Source organism: Protopterus annectens, chromosome 13.part0 (assembly GCF_019279795.1).
Source record: "Protopterus annectens isolate FY-2018-M chromosome 13.part0, PAN1.0, whole genome shotgun sequence".
In the NCBI taxonomy this organism is placed as follows: Eukaryota; Metazoa; Chordata; order Ceratodontiformes; family Protopteridae; genus Protopterus; species Protopterus annectens.
Genome location: NC_056747.1, coordinates 137,601,557 through 137,620,767, shown reverse-complemented (window position 1 = coordinate 137,620,767; position 19,211 = coordinate 137,601,557). Strand labels below are relative to the sequence as shown.

Genomic DNA, 19,211 nt, shown 5'->3' with positions numbered 1-19,211 from the left:
CGTCCGGCGCAGCAGTCAGTTTATGCGAGTGGTTTGGTTTTTGTTATTGGCGTTCTCAATTTTTTATTTCCATCAGACCCGAATCAGACTCTGCTAGAAACCCGTGGTTTTTTGATTTTAGTTTTTAACCTCCAGGGTTTAACGATGTCAGAAAAAAGTTGGGAAGTACCTTTTTTTAGAAACAAATACACGATTGTATACCTTGTTCAGGGTACCTGCACTTAATGCTGAGCAGTTCACGCTCTTGTGCTAGGCCACTTCTTGACTATTAAGAGGAGAGGAGGAGAACTTAGACTGAGCCAGATTAGTGTTTGGGAGCGTTGCAATTATAAAATGCGTTCGGATGCTCCGGCCCCTGCGTCCAAACTTCGTCAAAAAGAGCGCAAAGGAGCGGAGCCTGATCCCGGGGCGGTCCGGTTAGCTCCCTCAGGGTTGGTCGGGTTACAGGAGAGGTTTTGCCAGGAGTTTCTTTGGGTCTCTGGCGGGTTTCTGTACCTCTCAGGAGGCAGTCTCAGGAGGGTACCCTTGGCGGGGGGGCTTCTGGCTGAGGCCAGGCTCTCTCTTTCCAATGCTCCTCTCTCTTCAAAGTTTCCGTTCAGCTCTCTGAGGTTTATTCTTACTTTGGTTCTGTACTTGGGGGGCATAGCTTCAGTCAGGCTTCTCTTTCATTTTCGGGGTCGGAGGTTCTAGGGGCCCTCCTGATAAAAGGCAGAAAGATTTTTTTAAGTTAGACAGTTTTGGGTAGGGTTCCTCTCCTGATAAGAAGGCCTGGGGTGGAACTCAGGAGTATGAGTTTTGAACAGGGTTCAGGGGCTTCTGAGTCTTCTGGGAGAGATCTCCATGTGAGTCTCCTTGTCTGATTCTGATGATATATTTGATGAGGCTTGACTTCTCCTCCTGGCCATTTTTTCATTTCAGAGACTCTACATTCCATGAGGGAGCACTTTAAATGGGGAAGGAATGCCCTTATTCCAGGGGAAGAGGGCCAATGAATTCTTGTTTTGTGTTAAATGTGGTCCCCCAATGCCTTCCCTTGCTGTATGACCTGTTGAAGATGATGTGCTGGATAGGGTTCCCTGATTACTGATTCTTTGCCTCCTGCTCCTGTTAAAGACTCCTAGAACTGTTAGGGGCTGCCTAAAGTCATTAATTGCTCTCAGGTTTTTAAAAGGCTCCCTAAGAGAGGAAAGAGTGCCCAGGCTAAGGGGGTTGTTAAGGCCTCTTTTTTTGAAAATCCTTTCCTTTCCCAAGAGTATTAATGATTGCGTTGGACCAGTTGGGTAAAAAGGAATTATTCTTTCCTCATTGAACAATTTGTTGAGCATTATTTCACAACATGATTGTATAGAATTGTAAAATATTTCGCTGTGGAAATTTTAGTGGGGCAAGCATACTTTTGTTTAGAGGTTTTAATGATTGCTGGATTTGGTTTGGTGGCTCTCATGTGTACTGTTCTTCGCAGGCATGCCTGGTTTTGGGATCGCAATGTGAGGCCTCTCAGGGGACAAGGCCACTGGATGCTCCTTTACAAATTGATGTGTTGTTTGTGGGGGCCAGGATCTCATGAAGAAATGGAAGACAAAGATTTTGAGATATTTTTCTAAAGAATTTGCATTCTGATTTTGCAGCACCTGTAAATTGGGAAAGTGTTTCTGACATAAGAGAAGGACAGGCTAATTACTACAGAACTGTCTAGACGTTTGAGTAATTTACCACCACCTAGTTTAGTAGAAATTGGCCTGCTAAGGGTGTTTCTATCTGCCAGGCGGTCCTCCTCTATAGGGGGACCCAATGATCTGTACAAGTTTTGCAGTCAGAATCTCTTAGGCCACTAGAAGGAGTTCACCTGCTCCTCTTTCTTTCTGCTTTGGGATTCAGTTTATCAAGACAGACCCATGTTGGACATCATTTTCCACGTTACAGATTTTAGCTGAGCTGGGATGACCTTCTGGCGGCTTGCCAGATTGAAAGGAAGTTTAAAATAAAGAGGCAAGGACAAGTTTAATTACTTCTCAATGGATTCTATTACAGATTAGTCCTCCAATTTCAGCCCAATGCAAACTTTTAAAGGCTTGACAGGCCCTAGTATTCCAGAAGGGGGAACACGTCTTCACATAGTGGAGGCTTCTCTCCTCACAATTATCTATCATTCCCAAGTTCCTGATGTTATTCTTACAACAACTTTTACCAACTTAACAAGGATCGTACCTGGTAGGAGACACGATCTCTGGATGCTGGAGGCTCATCTCAAGACCAGTAGTTGATAGAAGCCTCTCAGGGCATGTTGGCCCGATGCACTGGATATTGATTGGGGGCATTCACTGGTTGGTTTATCCCTCTTACATAGATTCACTTCATCCTTTAGAGTATTGATAGCTATCTCATCAGTCAAGGAATTCAAAGACATCCTTTCTTATCAGACTCTCTGATTGCCATTCAAGTTGCAGACTACCCCCTGCTGCATCTGAATATGTTTTAGCAGTTAAGATGCTTAGTATTCTGTCAACACTGCCAATCTCAAATCTATGATCTCAAGACATGATTGGACCTTCACAAATCTGAATACATGTGCTTGCTTGGAGTTTTAACCTAGACAGCAGAAGAGTCTGCACCTTTACTTCCATCAGCTATCCTTAAGAGACCGTCCTTCTCCAACTCAGTCCTTCATGCATTAGGGGTTCAGACAGTGGCAGGCCAAGCGCAGACAATGCCAAACTGCACTTGACAACTAAAACAAGAGTATCTCAAAATGCATGGACACAGCACATCAAGGATTGCTGAACTGTCATACAGTCAACTGTACGATGTTAGGCCAAACATGTTGTATTCCACCTTTTCTGGTGCAAAACTCTGTCATGGGAAGTTACAATCATATCTTTAACACACTTAACATGAGACTTACATTGGCGGGCTTTGGGGAGCTTATCTTGCTGCCTTGTTGGATAATTTCCATGTAAAAAAGGACTCTATGTGCAAGACATACTCTCATGAAGGAGCCATGCCCAGTCCATCAACTGTTTTAACAGAGAACAGGAGCATGAGATATTGGCAGGTGGCATATCTAACAGACAACACAACAGAGACATGTGGCCTGCCAGACTACAGAAGGAACACATATACATGGAGTTGAGATGGCAGTTAATGATTTTATGCTTCACACAGCTTAGGTTACCCCAACTTGCTTTAGGTCAGCACAACAGCGAACAGGTGGTACATCAGGAACAGCAGACAACACATCAGCCTATGCTATGCAGGCTACATCTTCCAATGGTTATATGGGGATTAGTGTCATGGGGGAACTCCAGATCCAGGCAAGGTTTCTGCCAGGAACCCAGAACTCGAGCTTCACTTGCAAAAACTCTGAAATCCACGCATACAGTGTTGAACTTGATGTCATGTCTTTCAGTTCCTGAAACTCATGTTCATGCTCTTTCCAAACCTACCTCTTCTTTAAAACACCAGCTTAAACTGACAACAGCCACAGGAAAGGATTTTTTGATCAGGCCAGATTGGCTGTCTGCACACTGGTGTGTACTTACACGAGTCTGCAAAGACGCCCATACATGCCTTTTTGCGGGGACATCCAAGGGAAGAGAAGGACAGTTTCCTGCTCAAGCAATTGGAGCTAGCTCCAGATTGAACCAGACTATTCATTTGGTTGGTGGTTGTGCAGGTCTCCAAAATAAGGCAGATGCCATGGCCTTTATGGAAGATTCCTACCTACCAGCACCAAGTGGACGGTCTCCTCTGCTCAAGCAGTTTTTTGTTTCTCTTAAGCTGTTTTTGAGGCATCTTGTAGTAAAACAACAACTTTCTTTCTTACTGAGTTACCGGGAATTTGGTCTGTCTACCTCTTCCATTAAGATGGGTGCTACAAAGAGATTTTTTATTTCATGGAAAAGAGGCATTTTGTTTATTTAGGAGTAAAACAAAAGCAGTTTCTATCTCTTCCTGCCATTCTGGACCTTCTGTCCTTCATTTTACTTAAGCCCTTGGGAATCTCAAATTAATATGGAGAACCATTTCATATTCTTTGACATCATGGCGGCAAACGGATTGTGGCTCCCGAATCTTGCTTTTAATCCCCATCACATGCAGTGCTGCGGAGGAATTGCCGACTAGTCGAGCCTTGGGCAAGCTGCTTGCAGGTATCATTACTGCAGAAATCCTTCCTTTATGCCATTGTTTTCTTTTTCCTTGATAAACCAAATGAATTATTTGCCTACTTTTTTTGCAGACCCTTAAAATACTGCCGACTTCATTTATTTTTCTTTTAGGTGTACACAGGGTACATTGGTTGAGCTTTTTTTTGATTTAGGATTTTAGGGGGTATCAGCACGTGTTAATCCTTCTACCTTTATTTTTGGGCTTCTAAGCCAAGGTTTAAACAAAACATTTCTATTGCCATTGGCTTTTGTCAGACAAAAAGTTAGGGAATGCATTTCAAGGGCTAGATAGCTGATTAGGCATTCGCAGCATTTGAGAAGCATCTTTGGGATTTATTTCTATCTCCAGCGGTTGTTTGTATTTTGGCAGCTGAAGATGGAGCATGGCAACTTAAGCATTTTTTCTTCTTATCTACTCTGTGTCTAGGGCTGTTTTCCATTGCTGTTTTTTCCCCATCTATGTCATCAGCTCCAAGCTTCTTTTTATGGGTTGCCAGAGGAGGGCCTCTGCAGCTTTGTGGGCATTTTAAAGGACTGCAGCAATGAATTTTGGGAACTGTCTACTTGGAGTACGGGGCATAACTTTAGATAAGCTGTATTCCATTGCCTATATTGTACCTACCCTCCCTGGCTTTAGGTGTTTAGGGCACTTGCATGTCATGTCAGATCCCTTCATATGGCACATATATTGTGGACTTTTTGGGTGCAGGTATTTTGGGCCTCTGGCTTTAGGGTCTTCGACATCTGCGGGCAAGAAAGATTTGTTTTTTCCCTGTTTGTAAATACTCATATTTTGTTGTCAATCATTCCTTCAGATAGCATGTCCTTAAGGTTTACATCTATTTTATGATATGCCATATTCACCTCATTTTTTGATACACATGTATATTTTGTTTCATCTCTCAAAATGCAGTTCATCTTGCCCTCATATATAATGTTGTCCATAATAACTATTCCCCCTCCCTTATCCGGTTTCATAATTCTAATTTCAGAATTGTTCTTTAACATATTCAAAATCTCATATTCTTCCTTAGTAAGATTAGTTTTATGAAAATTTTGACTCTGAACTTTCCTTATTTCATTTTCTAAAACCATCTCTAAATTTTTAATTTGTGGATGTAGGGGGGGGTTGTAAATAGAAGGACGGACCAACACTGAGTCCTGAGGAGCCGAATTATCATTCATTATAGTTTTTAAATTAATTTTTCTCATACATATTTTCATATCAATTATGGTTTTAACCACATCTCCTTTTTTATAAGGAATGAATTTTAGCCCCTTACTCAATAATTCAAAATGTTCATTAAGAATGGGAATATCACTATAATTATATATAGAAAACTCATTAAGTGTGTATTTAGGACCAGTTCTTAGGATCTCTCCTTTGTCACTAGTGGGGGGCAGGTGTACATGTTCTAATACCTCTCTCTCCCCCTCCCCTGAAAATCCTGATTTTCTAAATAGTAACTATTTCTTTCCCTTCTATCTAGAGGTGGAAATTCGGTATTATAATCCAAACCATTCCATTCTCTTCCATCCACCTCTTTATTCCTATAAGTGGTGGTCTGGTATTGATTTTTATTTTTCCTTAAGGTTCTATCATCCTGATAATCCAATTTGGTATACGGGGGCTTGGGGTAGCTATGTTCGTTCTGATACTCCTCTATATCCCTTTTTAGTTTATTTATCTTTCATTGTACAAGTTCATTACATTTGAAATCAATATCATCCCTCACTTTGTAATACTTATCCCTCTCTCCTCTAATCCCATGTATTAAGTCATTTTTGATGCATGCATCTAATATGTCTATCTCCTCTTTCAAAATTGCTTGCAACCTAATATTTTCTTTAATGACTAACTTTAAAATATCCAAACCACAGTTATTGAAAATTTCTAGCAATTCCTTGTGAAAATCTGAGCCTGCCTGTACATTGTTCGGGTATTTCCATACCCTTAGTCCCTTAGGGACTATTTTCCTTTTTATGCATTCACGTAAATAATCATTTTCAATATTCAATATTTTTATTCAAATATTTTATTATTTATTTATTTATGTAATAAAGATAAGATAGACTGACATATAATAAGTATAGTGATGTTTCATATTTCAAATGTTGGTAAATATTTATTTTTGAGATCTTTTAATGAATTTAATAGAGGAATTAATATTAATGAGCTGAGCCAGTCTGATTTGATACTTAAAGATGCACTTTATTCACATAGGAGGATTTATTTTTAAAAATGTATTTAAGAAATGTGTTTTTGAAATGAATTTATCTGATGAAGTCCTACACTGCTAGTGGACGAAAACGCGTTGTGTTTTAAAGCGTTAATGTGGAGTTGTCATTTTGTCTGTGGATTAAATCTTCTTGTGGAACTATTTTGGCGTCCATCCATTTCATCTTCCTTGCTACTTTGAACTGGTTGGTTTATTTGAGCATTGGTGTTTTCCTAATCTATTCAACATTTAGCTGTCAATAAACACTGTTCGAAACATTGAATGTTCGCTTATTTAATAGGGAAGCGAGTAGTAGACCAGATTCCCAAAGATCAGCTGTCAGGATAATGTGAACTGGACCTTGAAGTAGCAGTAACGGGGCAGTCAGGGGGATGTACATTATCTCTGGATGAAGAATGGAAACAGTTAAACTTGGCGTTCTGGTCGTAGATGTGAGAGTGATGAAGAGCGTAAAAGCAGCATGCTGTCAGGTTCTAGGGAAATGTCTCCTAGTGTGAAGCAAGGTGCAAGACCAGCAACAGAATAGCTCTATGATGGAAGACTCTAGCAAGCTCATAGGGAAATGACCAAAGGTTATAATGAGCCACCCCTCCAACAGCATTGTTATAACACTGTCAGAGATGAAGAAAAAAAAGAGTATGACTGACCGTGCGACAGAAACAAGTTTGAGATTTGGGTTTAAGAATGTACACTCCACATGAAAGCCAGATAACCACTGAAAAACCTCTGCACCAAAGGGCATCTGATACCAGCCAGCACTATGCTGGAAGGATTCCGATAACTGTGAATCTGACTGTGTGAGCTCTGAACCGACAACCTGATTCCACAGTGCCTCCTAGAGCAACATACATCTTCGTTGCCAAGGTACTCAGCATTGAAATGGCACAGACTATAGGGTTCAGCAGTCTTGGCACTGAATTTGAAGTCCAGGAGACATTCAGTAAGAGGAGCTGAGGTCAGACCCTATAAGTGTACCGGTGCCACATACTTTGCCAACTGTGGCATGGAGAGGATGGCCTAAAAAGAGTTCTGCTTCTGACCATGGCACCAAAGTTGAAGCAGGGTCAAAGGCTGACATTAACTGTATCCATCCCAACAGGCATAGGACCACAGTTTATACCTGAAAGCAGACTGGGCTGTGGGTGTATCTACAAAAATAACATTCATTCAACTCAGAATGAGTATAAAAATGTTCCTGAAGGGTTATACTTGGTGGCAACACATGCACATTCTCACCCAAGCAGGATCCTAATGCACTTGCCTTAATGCATTGGCAAACCAACCAGACTTCCCTCAGTTGGGGGTTACTGAAGAAGCAGACCCCATCCTTACCCTGAATAAACGAGAAAACAAAGCTGGCCTCTGGCTATTTTACTTCTGCCCCTGTTGATCACACTACCTTTCCGTGATCATTTCCAGATTGGATTGCTGGGGACAAAGTAATATTCTAACTTCAGAACTGTTGCTCACACCTATTTTAAACACTATGATTTTCCATTAATTACTTTAGCAATGTAATGGAAACTTGCAAAGTTTTTGTGGTATATTTGTTTTGGTTACATTTGCATGTTTGTTTGTAAACTGTCTTTTAGCTCATGTTTACAGCTCCTAACACATGTCAATGATTATCTCCACAGGTGTATTTATCCCTAATCCCCATTATCTCCGGAGTGCTGCTAGCGACAGTAACGGAGTTGTCGTTCGACCTGTCGGGGCTCATTAGTGCCCTTGCTGCCACACTCTGCTTTTCCCTGCAGAATATTTTCTCCAAAAAGGTAAGTAGTTTTTACATCAGTGCTGTGTACTAGTAATAAAGATATGTAATATTCGCTGATTTATTATTCTTTTACCTTATTTAATCGCTTTTCAGAAGTGCTGATTTTGACACCTCAGTTGGTATCAGACTGAACAGTGGTACTTTGCATACTGCTTTGGTTCTGTTGAGTTGTACGTAGTCGAAATCTGCTTCTAATGGAGACATATAGTAACATAAAATAAAATTAAACTGCTGGTCAGATGAAGATTTTTATATATATATATATATGATTAGAGAGTTTCTAATACGTTTTTTTCAGCAAAGTGAAGTAGAGACCTTGAGCACTTGCAATTTATCCCATTATTGTGTACATTATGGCCCTATACTGTTTGTGATCCAGACCAGAAAGCACATCCTGGTAAACCAACGGCAAATAAATAAAAAAATATATATATATATATGTATGTATATATATCAATGTTTGTATGTGTATATATATATATATATATATATATATATATATATATATATATATATATAGGTTCATAGGTTTATACTAGGCTATCTGCCCTAAGGCATTTATAAGCCTAGCCCAAATTTTTGTGGCTTACGCCACCCCTTATATGAAAAAATACTGTGCCCATTAGTTTGTTGTGCCTCTGTCCAGCAGTGACACAGAGATGATTCCTGGGATAAACCTACGATCTCGCATCCACAGGTCAAGATTTCTCTTGAACAGAGTCAGCGAGGTGCTCTGCCTCACATGGACCGGGATTTTATTCCACAGCATAGGGTGTCTGAGTGATAAATCTATCCCTCCAGCACGTCCTATTTATATCCGTGCTAAGGTTTAAGTCGCTTGCTCTAGTGGTTTTGGTGGATTTGGATTTTTTGAGGTGGAGCATGTCCATTAATTCCGGGTTGGACATGGCCTTGTATGTCAGGCACATGTCACCTCTGATCAGACGGTATGCAACTGAATAGAGCTGGAGTTTCTTCAATCTGGCAGCATATGACAGATTTTGGAGTCCCTTTATCCTTTTGGTGAGGAACTTTTGGGGTCTCTCCAATTGCTGCAGATGTCTGGTGCGATACATCCCGAATGGGGCATTGTACTCTATCATTGGTCTGATAAGTGAAGAGTACAGCGGAACAATGACCTCACTAGATCTGGATGTGAATCCCTTCATGATCAGGTGGGCAATGTAGAAGGTCTTTCTAACCACTTTAGCAACGTGAGTATCAAAAGAAAGGCCACTGTCAACCTGGGTCCCCAGGTCCCTGATAACCTCTTCTGTGCTTAGTGGATTGCCACCTAAATGGTAGCTTGGGGTTACCTTGTTTTTCCCGAATGATATGACTGTACATTTTTTGGCGTTTAACTTCAGGCCATGGCTCTGGCACCAGCTATCTGTTTCCTTGAGTCCCTTCTGAAGGATATCCGTGTCCGATGCACTTTCCACTATGGCGCCCAGTTTGCAGTCGTCTGCAAACTTTGTCAGCCAAAGTCCGCCCATGTTGGCCTGTACTTCTGAGAAGTAGATGCCGAACAATAGGGGGCCAAGGACCGAGCCCTGTGGGACACCGCTTGTGACCGGCTTGGAGTCTGACATAGCGCCAGCAACTCTAACCCTGTGGGTTCTGTCCTTAAGCCAGTTTGCAACCCATCTTGTGACATATGGGTTTACATTTAAGCTGGTAGTTTTTCTACAATACCCGAGTGGGGTATTGTGTCGAAAACCTTTGCAAGGTCAAGGTAGGCTGTATGGACTGCCTTTCCCTCATCATTGGCCTTGGTGACTGTTTCGAAGAAGTCGACCAAGTTCAAAAGGCATGATCTGCCCTTGACGAAGCCAAACTGTGTCGGGTCCAATGTCTGCAAGTCCCCTATATCTTTGTTTATGAGCTCCATTATGATCCTCTCCATAGCTTTGCAGACTAGACTTGTTAAGCTTATGGGGCAGTAATTACCAGGGTCCGTAGAGGCACCGCCTTTGTGGAGTGGGACCACAGTTGCCGTACGCCACTCCTTGGGCACGTATCCTGTGGTAAGGCTGAGATTAAACAGCTGCCTTATGTGCGGGTTTAATTCCTCATTTAGCTCGTGTAGCACACAGCCGGGGACACCATCCGGTCCCATTGATGCTGTGTTTTTAGCTTTAGAGAGAGCAGCTTTCACCTGCGCATTTGAGATGTCTGGGAGGCTACACTCTGCTGGGATAGTTATCTCTCCTTTGGGGGGGGAGGGGGGGGTGAAGTTTGCACTGAACCTGTCTGCCAGTATGTTGGCAATGTCTGTGGGTTCAGTGATTTTTGTATCATTTTGGACTAATTCTGAGCATATCTGGGAGTTTCCACCCAGGTTCCTAACATAGCTGAAAAGGCCTTATGATTGTCCTTTGAATCCATGGCAATTTTTCTCTCAAAATTGGCCTTAGTTGATTTTATGAGTGCTCGTATTTTTTACTAATAATGATCAGGGGTGACTTCCCTTTTATGGATTTTGTTCTATCATGTAATAGCTTTCTCCTCTTATTGTAAAGTTTGTTAATGGCTGGGGTCCACCAGACTGGACGCTTGCCCTTTGTGGAAAGAGTCTTGGTTTTATTTGGGATTGCCTGATCCATGCAGTCCTGGAGGTGTTCATAGAAGGCATTTGTAAGGGCTTCCGCAGCTTGGGTTGTGGTTTCCACTGGCTCAGGGGCCTTGAAGGATACTACACCAGTCTTGAGTAGTGTGAAGTTTGCTTTAGAGAAGTTCTTCACTGTGGTCATTTTTGTTTGGGGTGGGGCGGGATGTGGATTTCCAGTGAGATTAGTTTATGATCAGATCTCACCAATGAGGATATACTTCGTGTGGAGCATTTTGTCCCCATGTTTGTGATAATGAGATCTAGTATATTTTCTCCTCTCGTGGGAACAGTGACTAGCTGTTCCATGGCATTTGAATTTATGAACTCCAGGAACCGTTGGGCTAGAAAGTTAGGGCTTGAGTAATGTTCCCAGTCTATATTCGGGTAGTTGAAGTCACCCAATATGATGGTGTTTGGAGATACATTTATACCCTCCAGTGTCTTCAGGAAGGCTGTGTGGGGTTCCTGAGTTTGAGAGGGTGGCCTGTAGCATGCTACAATTTGTAGAGCAGTTTTGCCTATGGTTAGTTGCACCTGGATGGTTTCAAGCTTGCGTTGACACCAACCTGGAGGTGTGGGTATCCTTTATGAATATGGATACACCCCTCCTTTTGTGGTGTGGTCCGGGTTTTGGGGCGGAACGCATGATATGAGGTAAAACCTAATAGTGCTGGGGTGCTCTCAGGAGCCTTGAAGCAGGTTTCAGTTACAGCACAGACATCGATGTTCTCCATACTGAGAAGGGCCTCGAGTGCGTGCATTTTGAGATTTAGACTTCTGGCATTGAGCAGCATTACCCTCAGTTTCTTCCCATTTTGTTTTCTAGGGTGGTAGGTTTAGAATTTGAGCCTTGCCTAAAAAGGCACTATGGGGTGGCAAGAGCCTTAAGCCAATATCCGGAATCCCAGGGGTGACAGGTGCAAGCCATCCCTTGCGAAGCAGCGTGGCTTGTCAAGCATGTCATCCCAGGCAGACAGACACTGCATCCCCTTTGAATGACACCAGACATTAAGCCAATTGTTAAAGCTGATCATCTTGTCTCTATATTGTGGCATCATTCTTGGTGAAGGAAGGATACTGCTCAGGGTCAGGGTCATACCTGCTTGGGCTACATAATCAGAGAGCTCCTCTGTCTCTTTTCATGTAGTCCAGGGAGGTACGTCTCAGGTCATTCACACCAGCATGGACAATGACTGTGTCATATTTGTACTTGCCGTGGAGTGACCAGAGTGCTTGTGTTATGTGGTGGATTCTAGCACCCGATAGGCAGCTTACTGTGACCCTCTCCTTGTTCAGCCTGGTGAGTGGGACGTCAGTGTGTCTGACTATGGAGTCACCTATGACAAGTATGTTTGGTGTTGTATTTGGCCTTAAGGGCTGTGACTGCTTTGCACACTGCTTTGTGGTTTATGTGTTGCTTGTGGGGTGTCTTGAGGTAGCAGTTGTTTGGGTGTCTGCTTTGGAGGCTTCTGCTGTTTAGGTAAATTTTTACTCAGGGCCTCCGAGTATGTCTTTGTGTGTTTATGTGTTTGATTCAGTGGTGTGGTAGCATTATGTGAGGCTGGTTTTGTGGTGTGTGTAGTTGCCTTCTCCTCCTATCTGGTCTTGCCAGTCCTGAGGTGAGAGAGCTCAGCCTCCAGTTTGGCTAAATAGCTGCATCTCTCGCAAGTATTTGTGTTATGTGGGAGGAGGAGAGGGTTGTCTGTGTACATGAGGCAGTTATAACATTGCCTCAAGATTCCCAGATTCACCAGCTGGACCAGAGAGGAGATTGACAACTGACCTTTGGACATGCTAGAATAATATTGGGAATTCCTTAATAATTGAAAACAAGGGCCAGTGGGGAGTGAGGGTGTAGTGCTTTTAATTTTTAGTGCTGACTTATATAATTGCTTTAGTGAGCAAGTGCCAGGTAACTTGAGTGCAATGTGTTACAAGTAACTAAATGCAAAACGACAAACAGTAACTTTCTTTCAAGTGAAACAAGGAACTAGTACAGTAAGCAATGCAGATATCACTAGTGATCCACAGAAGCTGAGAAGCTGCGTATTAGGTGGAATTAGCTTCCAGGAAATAACAAGCAAACAAACAACAAGCATATAAACAAAGCTAGATTCAGCAGGCCTGGATCTAGTCTATGCTAGAGCAAACAAGGTGTACCAATTTCAGTAAGATACAGTTCAAATATTCAGGCACTATAAACCTTTAACCAGAAATTCCCAGCTCAGAAGGGCAGAGTCCAGCCTCTTCTCCCACAAGAGTGCAGACCACGAACCTTCTTAATGTAAAATAACTGGCCTGAAGCCCAAGTGCCTAAACCAGAACTAATACCCTTGGACACTGGGCTCTCAATCAGCAGTTCCCAACTTAGAAGAATGAAAGCTACCTGTCCTGCCACCACAGTGCTTGCCACAAACCTTCCTAATGGAAAACAACTGGTCTGAAGCCCAAGTGCTTAATCCAAAAGACTTAGAATGATAGCTACACTTTAATCAAGTTACAACAAAGCAGTAATAAATACAATTGAATACTTTAGAGAATGTCTGGATTAGTGCTCAAGTTACACAAACAAAGCTAGATCCAGCAGGCCCAAATCCAGTCTATGCCACAGCAAACAAGGCGCACCAACTTCGGTAAGAAGCAGTTCAGATATGCATGCTCTATAAGCCTTTAACCAGAAATTCCCAGCTCAGAAGGGCAGAGTCCAGCCTCTCCTCCCACAAGAGTGCAGACCATGAACCCTCTTAATGTAAAATAACTGGCCTGAAAGCCCAAGTGCTTAAACCAGAATTAATACACTTTTAGAATAACAGACACTGAGCCCCTCAATCAGCAGTTCCCAACCTAGAAGGATGTAAGCTACCTGTTCTGCCACAACAGTGCAGACCACAAACCCTCTCAGTGCAAAACAACTGGTCCGAAGCCCAAGTGTTTAAACCAAAAGGCTTAGAATGAGTTACACCAAGTAGTAATAAATACAGTTGAGTATTTTTAAGATGATGCAAAAGTAAAATGAAGTAGGTAGAAACACAAGTACAGTAAAAGCAGATAATTTTTTTTTTTTTTTTATCTGTACAAGTGCTGAGATCAAAGAAACAGATTTGAGTGCTGAAACTAGAAAACTGGCTAGTTATAAGAAAAAAAAAAACAAGCCAGAAGGCTTCCCTCAAACACAGAAGGGCCTGGGGGCTCAGAAGCCTACAAATAGTCTATACCACTTAACAGGAAAGGCAGGAAATAAGCTTAATTTTTTTTTGTCTGTTTCCCAGATGCTCTCTTTGTACACAGTAGGAGTGCCTGAAATCAGAATATGATCTCACTGCACTCAGTTGAGTGAGCAAATGAGATGGGCCCAGAGGCAGGCTGAGGGGCGGGCAGTTTCAAGGCCACCAAGATTAAATAACTGAAGAGCAGAATAACTGCCACTTGAGTTAAATATTCCTTCAACACAGTTTAAATCAAATTAAATACTGTATTTTTTTTTAAAAAGTGCAGATAAAGGTACTTAAATTCTCTTATACGTCCAGTTGAATATAACCAAGTTCTTAGCTGGCCAAAGCTGAGGTTTTTAAGCAATAAAAATTTCACAATGCACCACTTAAAAAGGCAAGGACAGGAAATCAAAGAATGTGGCTACCCCCACTCCTGTAATTACTAGCAAATAACACACTAGCTTCAGTTCAAGTTACTAAAGAGCAGAATAACTGCCACTTGAGTTAAATATTCTTTCAACACAGTTTAAATCAAATTAAATACTGTATTTTTTTTAAAAAGTGCAGATAAAGGTACTTAAATTCTCTTATACGTCCAGTTGAATATAACCAAGTTCTTAGCTGGCCAAAGCTGAGGTTTTTAAGCAGTAAAAATTTCACAATGCACCACTTAAAAAGGCAAGGACAGGAAATCAAAGAATGTGGCTACCCCCACACCTGTAATTACTAGCAAATAACACACTAGCTTCAGTTCAAGTTACTAAAGAGCAGAATAACTGCCACTTGAGTTAAATATTCCTTCAACACAGTTTAAATCAAATTAAATACTGTATTTTTAAAAAAAATGCAGATAAAGGTACTTAAATTCTCTTATACGTCCAGTTGAATATAACCAAGTTCTTAACTGGCCAAAGCTGAGGTTTTTAAGCAATAAAAATTTCACAATGCACCACTTAAAAAGGCAAGGACAGGAAATCAAAGAATGTGGCTACCCCCACACCTGTAATTACTAGCAAATAACACACTAGCTTCAGTTCAAGTTACTAAAGAGCAGAATAACTGCCACTTGAGTTAAATATTCCTTCAACACAGTTTAAATCAAATTAAATACTGTATAGATATATATATATATATATATATATATATATATATATATATGTATATGTATATATATATATATGTATATATATATATATATATATATATTAGATACAGATGATATAGATGTGTGTGTATAGGTATGTACATTTTTAATACATACATATACATATATATATATATATATATATATATATATATATATATATATATATATATATTATATATATTTGTCTACTTTGATTCACTGAAAATGCATTTCACTGAATTTCAGTTCACCCTCAAAAACAAATCGCTGAAAGCTCAAATCACTGAAAACTCATTTCACTGAATTACATTTCATTGAATTTAAGTACTGTTGGGCAAACAAAAGTATATGCCGTTTTCCCCACTGTAGTGTGATCCCAGCCCCTCACCTACTTAGCTTTTATATTTATCGATATCATTTCACTGAAAGCTAGCAATATAAAACCAAAAGTAGGTGGGGAACTATGGCCCCCACCCCCCTAATGTGGTGGGTGGGTCCCCACACGCACCCTAATTATATATACTAACTCCAGGATCGCACTACAGTGGGGAATATTACATATACGTTTTATTAATCTTTCAGCAATTTGGTGTGAGTGTTTTGAAATTCAGTGAAATGAGTTTTCAGTGAATCAAAGTAGACCCATATATTATATATGTAAATATATATATATATATATGTATATATATATATATATATGTGTGTGTGTATATATATATATATATATATATATATGTGTGTGTGTGTGTGTGTGTGTATATATATGTGTATATATATATATATGTGTGTGTATATATATATATATATATATATATATATATATATATATATATATATATATAATACGCACATTTACAAATATATATGTATCATTTTTTTTTAGAGAGTAACCTTCTGCAGTTTTCTTACAGCTGCAGCCTACCCCACGTGTGGGGTCTATATTACGTGATCGAATGGTTAGGTGATCAAACACCTAAACATGGACCACGTAATATTGAATGCAAAAAACAGCGAACAGCCAATTTAACAAAGGGAAAGATTTCCCTTGGCAGTTCACTCGATTTTGCCGTTTTTTCCCATGTGGGGTGATCTTGGAGTTGGTATATTTAGTTAGGGGGGGTGCGAAGCTCACCCACTTAGTTTGGCTGTAAAGTTGCATTTTTTTTGTGTGGCGACGGTAATGTTTCCTGACGGTGTTTGCTGTTTTGCAATTCGATATTACGTGGTCGATGTTTAGGTGTTCAGTCACCTAATCATTCGATCACGCTATATAGACCTGGTGTGTGGTACCCCATCACTGCATATTACTGTGCTTCTGTTAACCACAGCAGATTATCTAGCTCCCTGTGCAGATATAATCTGAAGGAGGCTGGTTTAATTTGCTGTCGGATTGTGCGAGAAGTTAGAATATTGGAACCACAATAATAAATGTCTTCACATCAGAAGATGTAATTTGATTTTGTTTATTCAGAATGCATTGTTGCTATGTGCCAAATGTTGGCCAGTAATACTGTGATATTTTTCTGAGTGTGAGAACATGCTGAAAACACGGGCATGAGAGAGAAGATAACATAATCAGAACCACCACATAGACTTCTGGCCTTGCAGGATAAATTTGTAACGTCATCCTCTGCAGTACATCTGCTAATCGTATACAAAAATAAGGTTGCCTGAAAGCCTGTCACATGCTTTTTAACTCTGAAGTACCTTATAGCACTGTTTATGAATACAAGCAGACAGATTACTTTCACTTAATTCCAGATTAGCTGTTTGTGCCATTGAAGACAAACAAACCTACATAGCCTTTCTGTGACATTTCTTAGCAGAAATGAAGATACATCCACCATACCTTTTAATGGTTGATTGTGAGCAGTTACCTGTCCTGGCCCTCACTCCACTATACCATAAACAGATGCACGTGAGCAGTTACCTGTCCTGGCACATCGTAAACTGTTAACTTGTGAGCAGTTACATACACAGGCTGCATGGCAGAAAAGTTGATCTTGATGGTGCACCTGTCAGTATTTGTCTGTCTGTCTGTCTCTGTGTTTTTGCTGTTTTTCTGTATTAATGTATGACTTTTTATTTTGATTTTAATTTAGGTTTATTTAGTAATATCTTAACAGCAGTTTATACTGTCAGACTGAAACTTCTCAGCTATTGAAAAGGGGTATCTAACAGGGCAGTCTTCAATTATCTGTGCAGAACCTTTGAAACTGTAGACCACTCCAGTCTTCTTCCTGAATTATTTAGTGCATTTACTGCACATATTAGTATTCTACAATTTCTGCTTTCTTTTCAGCTGAAATTTCTTTCCATACTTGTAAATATTATGTTTGTTCTTTAGGCTGGATCACATTTATGTCCCCTTCGACAACTGGGTTATGTATATTGCTGATCCCACCTCTTTTTAAACCTTGTATGTATATATTTTTTACATCTGTTATGCTGTGGTGTACTGTATAATGCAGTTATAACTTTAATGTTACTTTGTTGTTGTTGCTATGTATGTAACTCAGGCTGAGCCTGCAAATGGTCACATTTGATCAGTGCTCTACCTGGTAAACAAAAATTAAAAAAAATAAATAATCCAAGCTAGGGTTTTGCAATCTGAGTATGGTTGTTTCTCTGTCGGAGTCTGTCAAGGATCCTTACTTGGCTCTATCTTATTGTCTTTATCAGTAACATTTTCACATCTGTCCTTTCGGGTGAAAACACTTTGTACAGACAACATTATAATATACATAGGGTTCATAAGCAAGTACTAGGCTATCTGCCCAAGGGCATTTATAAGCCTAGCCAGAATGTGTTGGCTTTTGCCACCCCCTTAGATTAGTTCCCTGTGCCTCTGTCCAGCAGAGCCATTAGTCCCCTGCAACACTGTCCAGCAGAGCCAGTGCAGTGATCCCCGGGGTAAATTTTCTGTTTCCCATCCACCTGTCAAGGTTTCTCTTGAAGAGTGTTAGTGAGGGGCTCTGCCTGATGTATATTGGAATCCTGTTCCAAAGCATGGGGAGTCTCTGGGATAGGAATCTGTCCCTCCAGCATGTCCTATTTATCGTTGTGGTGAGGTTTACATCTCTAGAGTGTGTGGCTCTCTGGGATTTGTTTTTTCTTGGTTGGACATGGCCTTGTATGCCAGGCAGAGATCACCTCTGAATAAGCGGTATGCAACCGAGTACAGCTGGGGTTTCTTGAGTCGGGCTGCATAGGGCATCTGTTTGAGGCCAGTAATCCTCTTGGTGAGATGTTCTTTGGTGTTTCACTGTTGCAGTCATTACATTTGGGTAATATGCTGGAAGGTTGCCTTCAGTCGGCCTGAATTCCAAACTCTTGGGTCTTGCGTCGGTTGCTGTCTTCTCTTCCATGACGTCAGGTCGTCAGGGGTATAAAACATGCAGCCGACACCATTTTCTTTAGTCTTTCTTGCCGCGCGGTGCCCGAAGCAGAAGCATTTCACAAGTGCCGGTCGGCCGACTACTGAAATATTCGAATTTGAGTTTCAGAACCGAAGTCTTCACTAAAGCTAAGTACCCCATTGGGGAAACCTTTTTTTTTTTTTGCCTTTTACCGATGTCAGAAAAAGTTAATAATTGTATTACTTGTGGGAAGCAAATACCTCATAAGGATTTCCATTTATACTGTATTCCTTGCCTAGGACCTGACCACAAAGTGAGTGGCTGTCCGTTTTGTGCTAGATTTAACCAACGCACTATTAAGCGTCGGTATATTTTTGCATCTAAGTATTTTAGAAACAGATTCAACTACCCAGAAATGTCGTCAGATAGCAATCCGACTACCGGAGTACATACAAAACGCAAAGAAAAGGACAGAGAAAGGCAGTTGAGATCCAAAACAGACGACGAAGCTTCTCCTAAGCCAGTCGCCAGTTTGCCGGTACTCAGTGAGGTGCTTTTGCAGCCCCTGACACCCGCTACCTTCGAGTCGCAGGCCTCTACCGACACCCATGTGGAGTCTGGCATGCCGCAAGATACTCAAGATATTGGACCGATGGATGTATCTCCCTCAGATGGGTCTGGAGCCGCTGAGCAGGCACCAGCTTCTGAGGGTGTATTCAG

General features: G+C 40.9%; 1 protein-coding gene across 1 annotated transcript in view; it reads left to right on the top strand.

Moving 5' to 3' along the window:
- The window catches only part of LOC122787846 (solute carrier family 35 member E1-like), a 374,161-nt gene that overhangs the window by 339,997 nt on the left and 14,953 nt on the right, over positions 1-19,211 (top strand). The window contains exon 3 of the mRNA XM_044054762.1: positions 8,044-8,181. Coding sequence (XP_043910697.1) covers positions 8,044-8,181 — 138 coding nt within the window. The remainder of the gene's footprint in view (positions 1-8,043; positions 8,182-19,211) is intronic.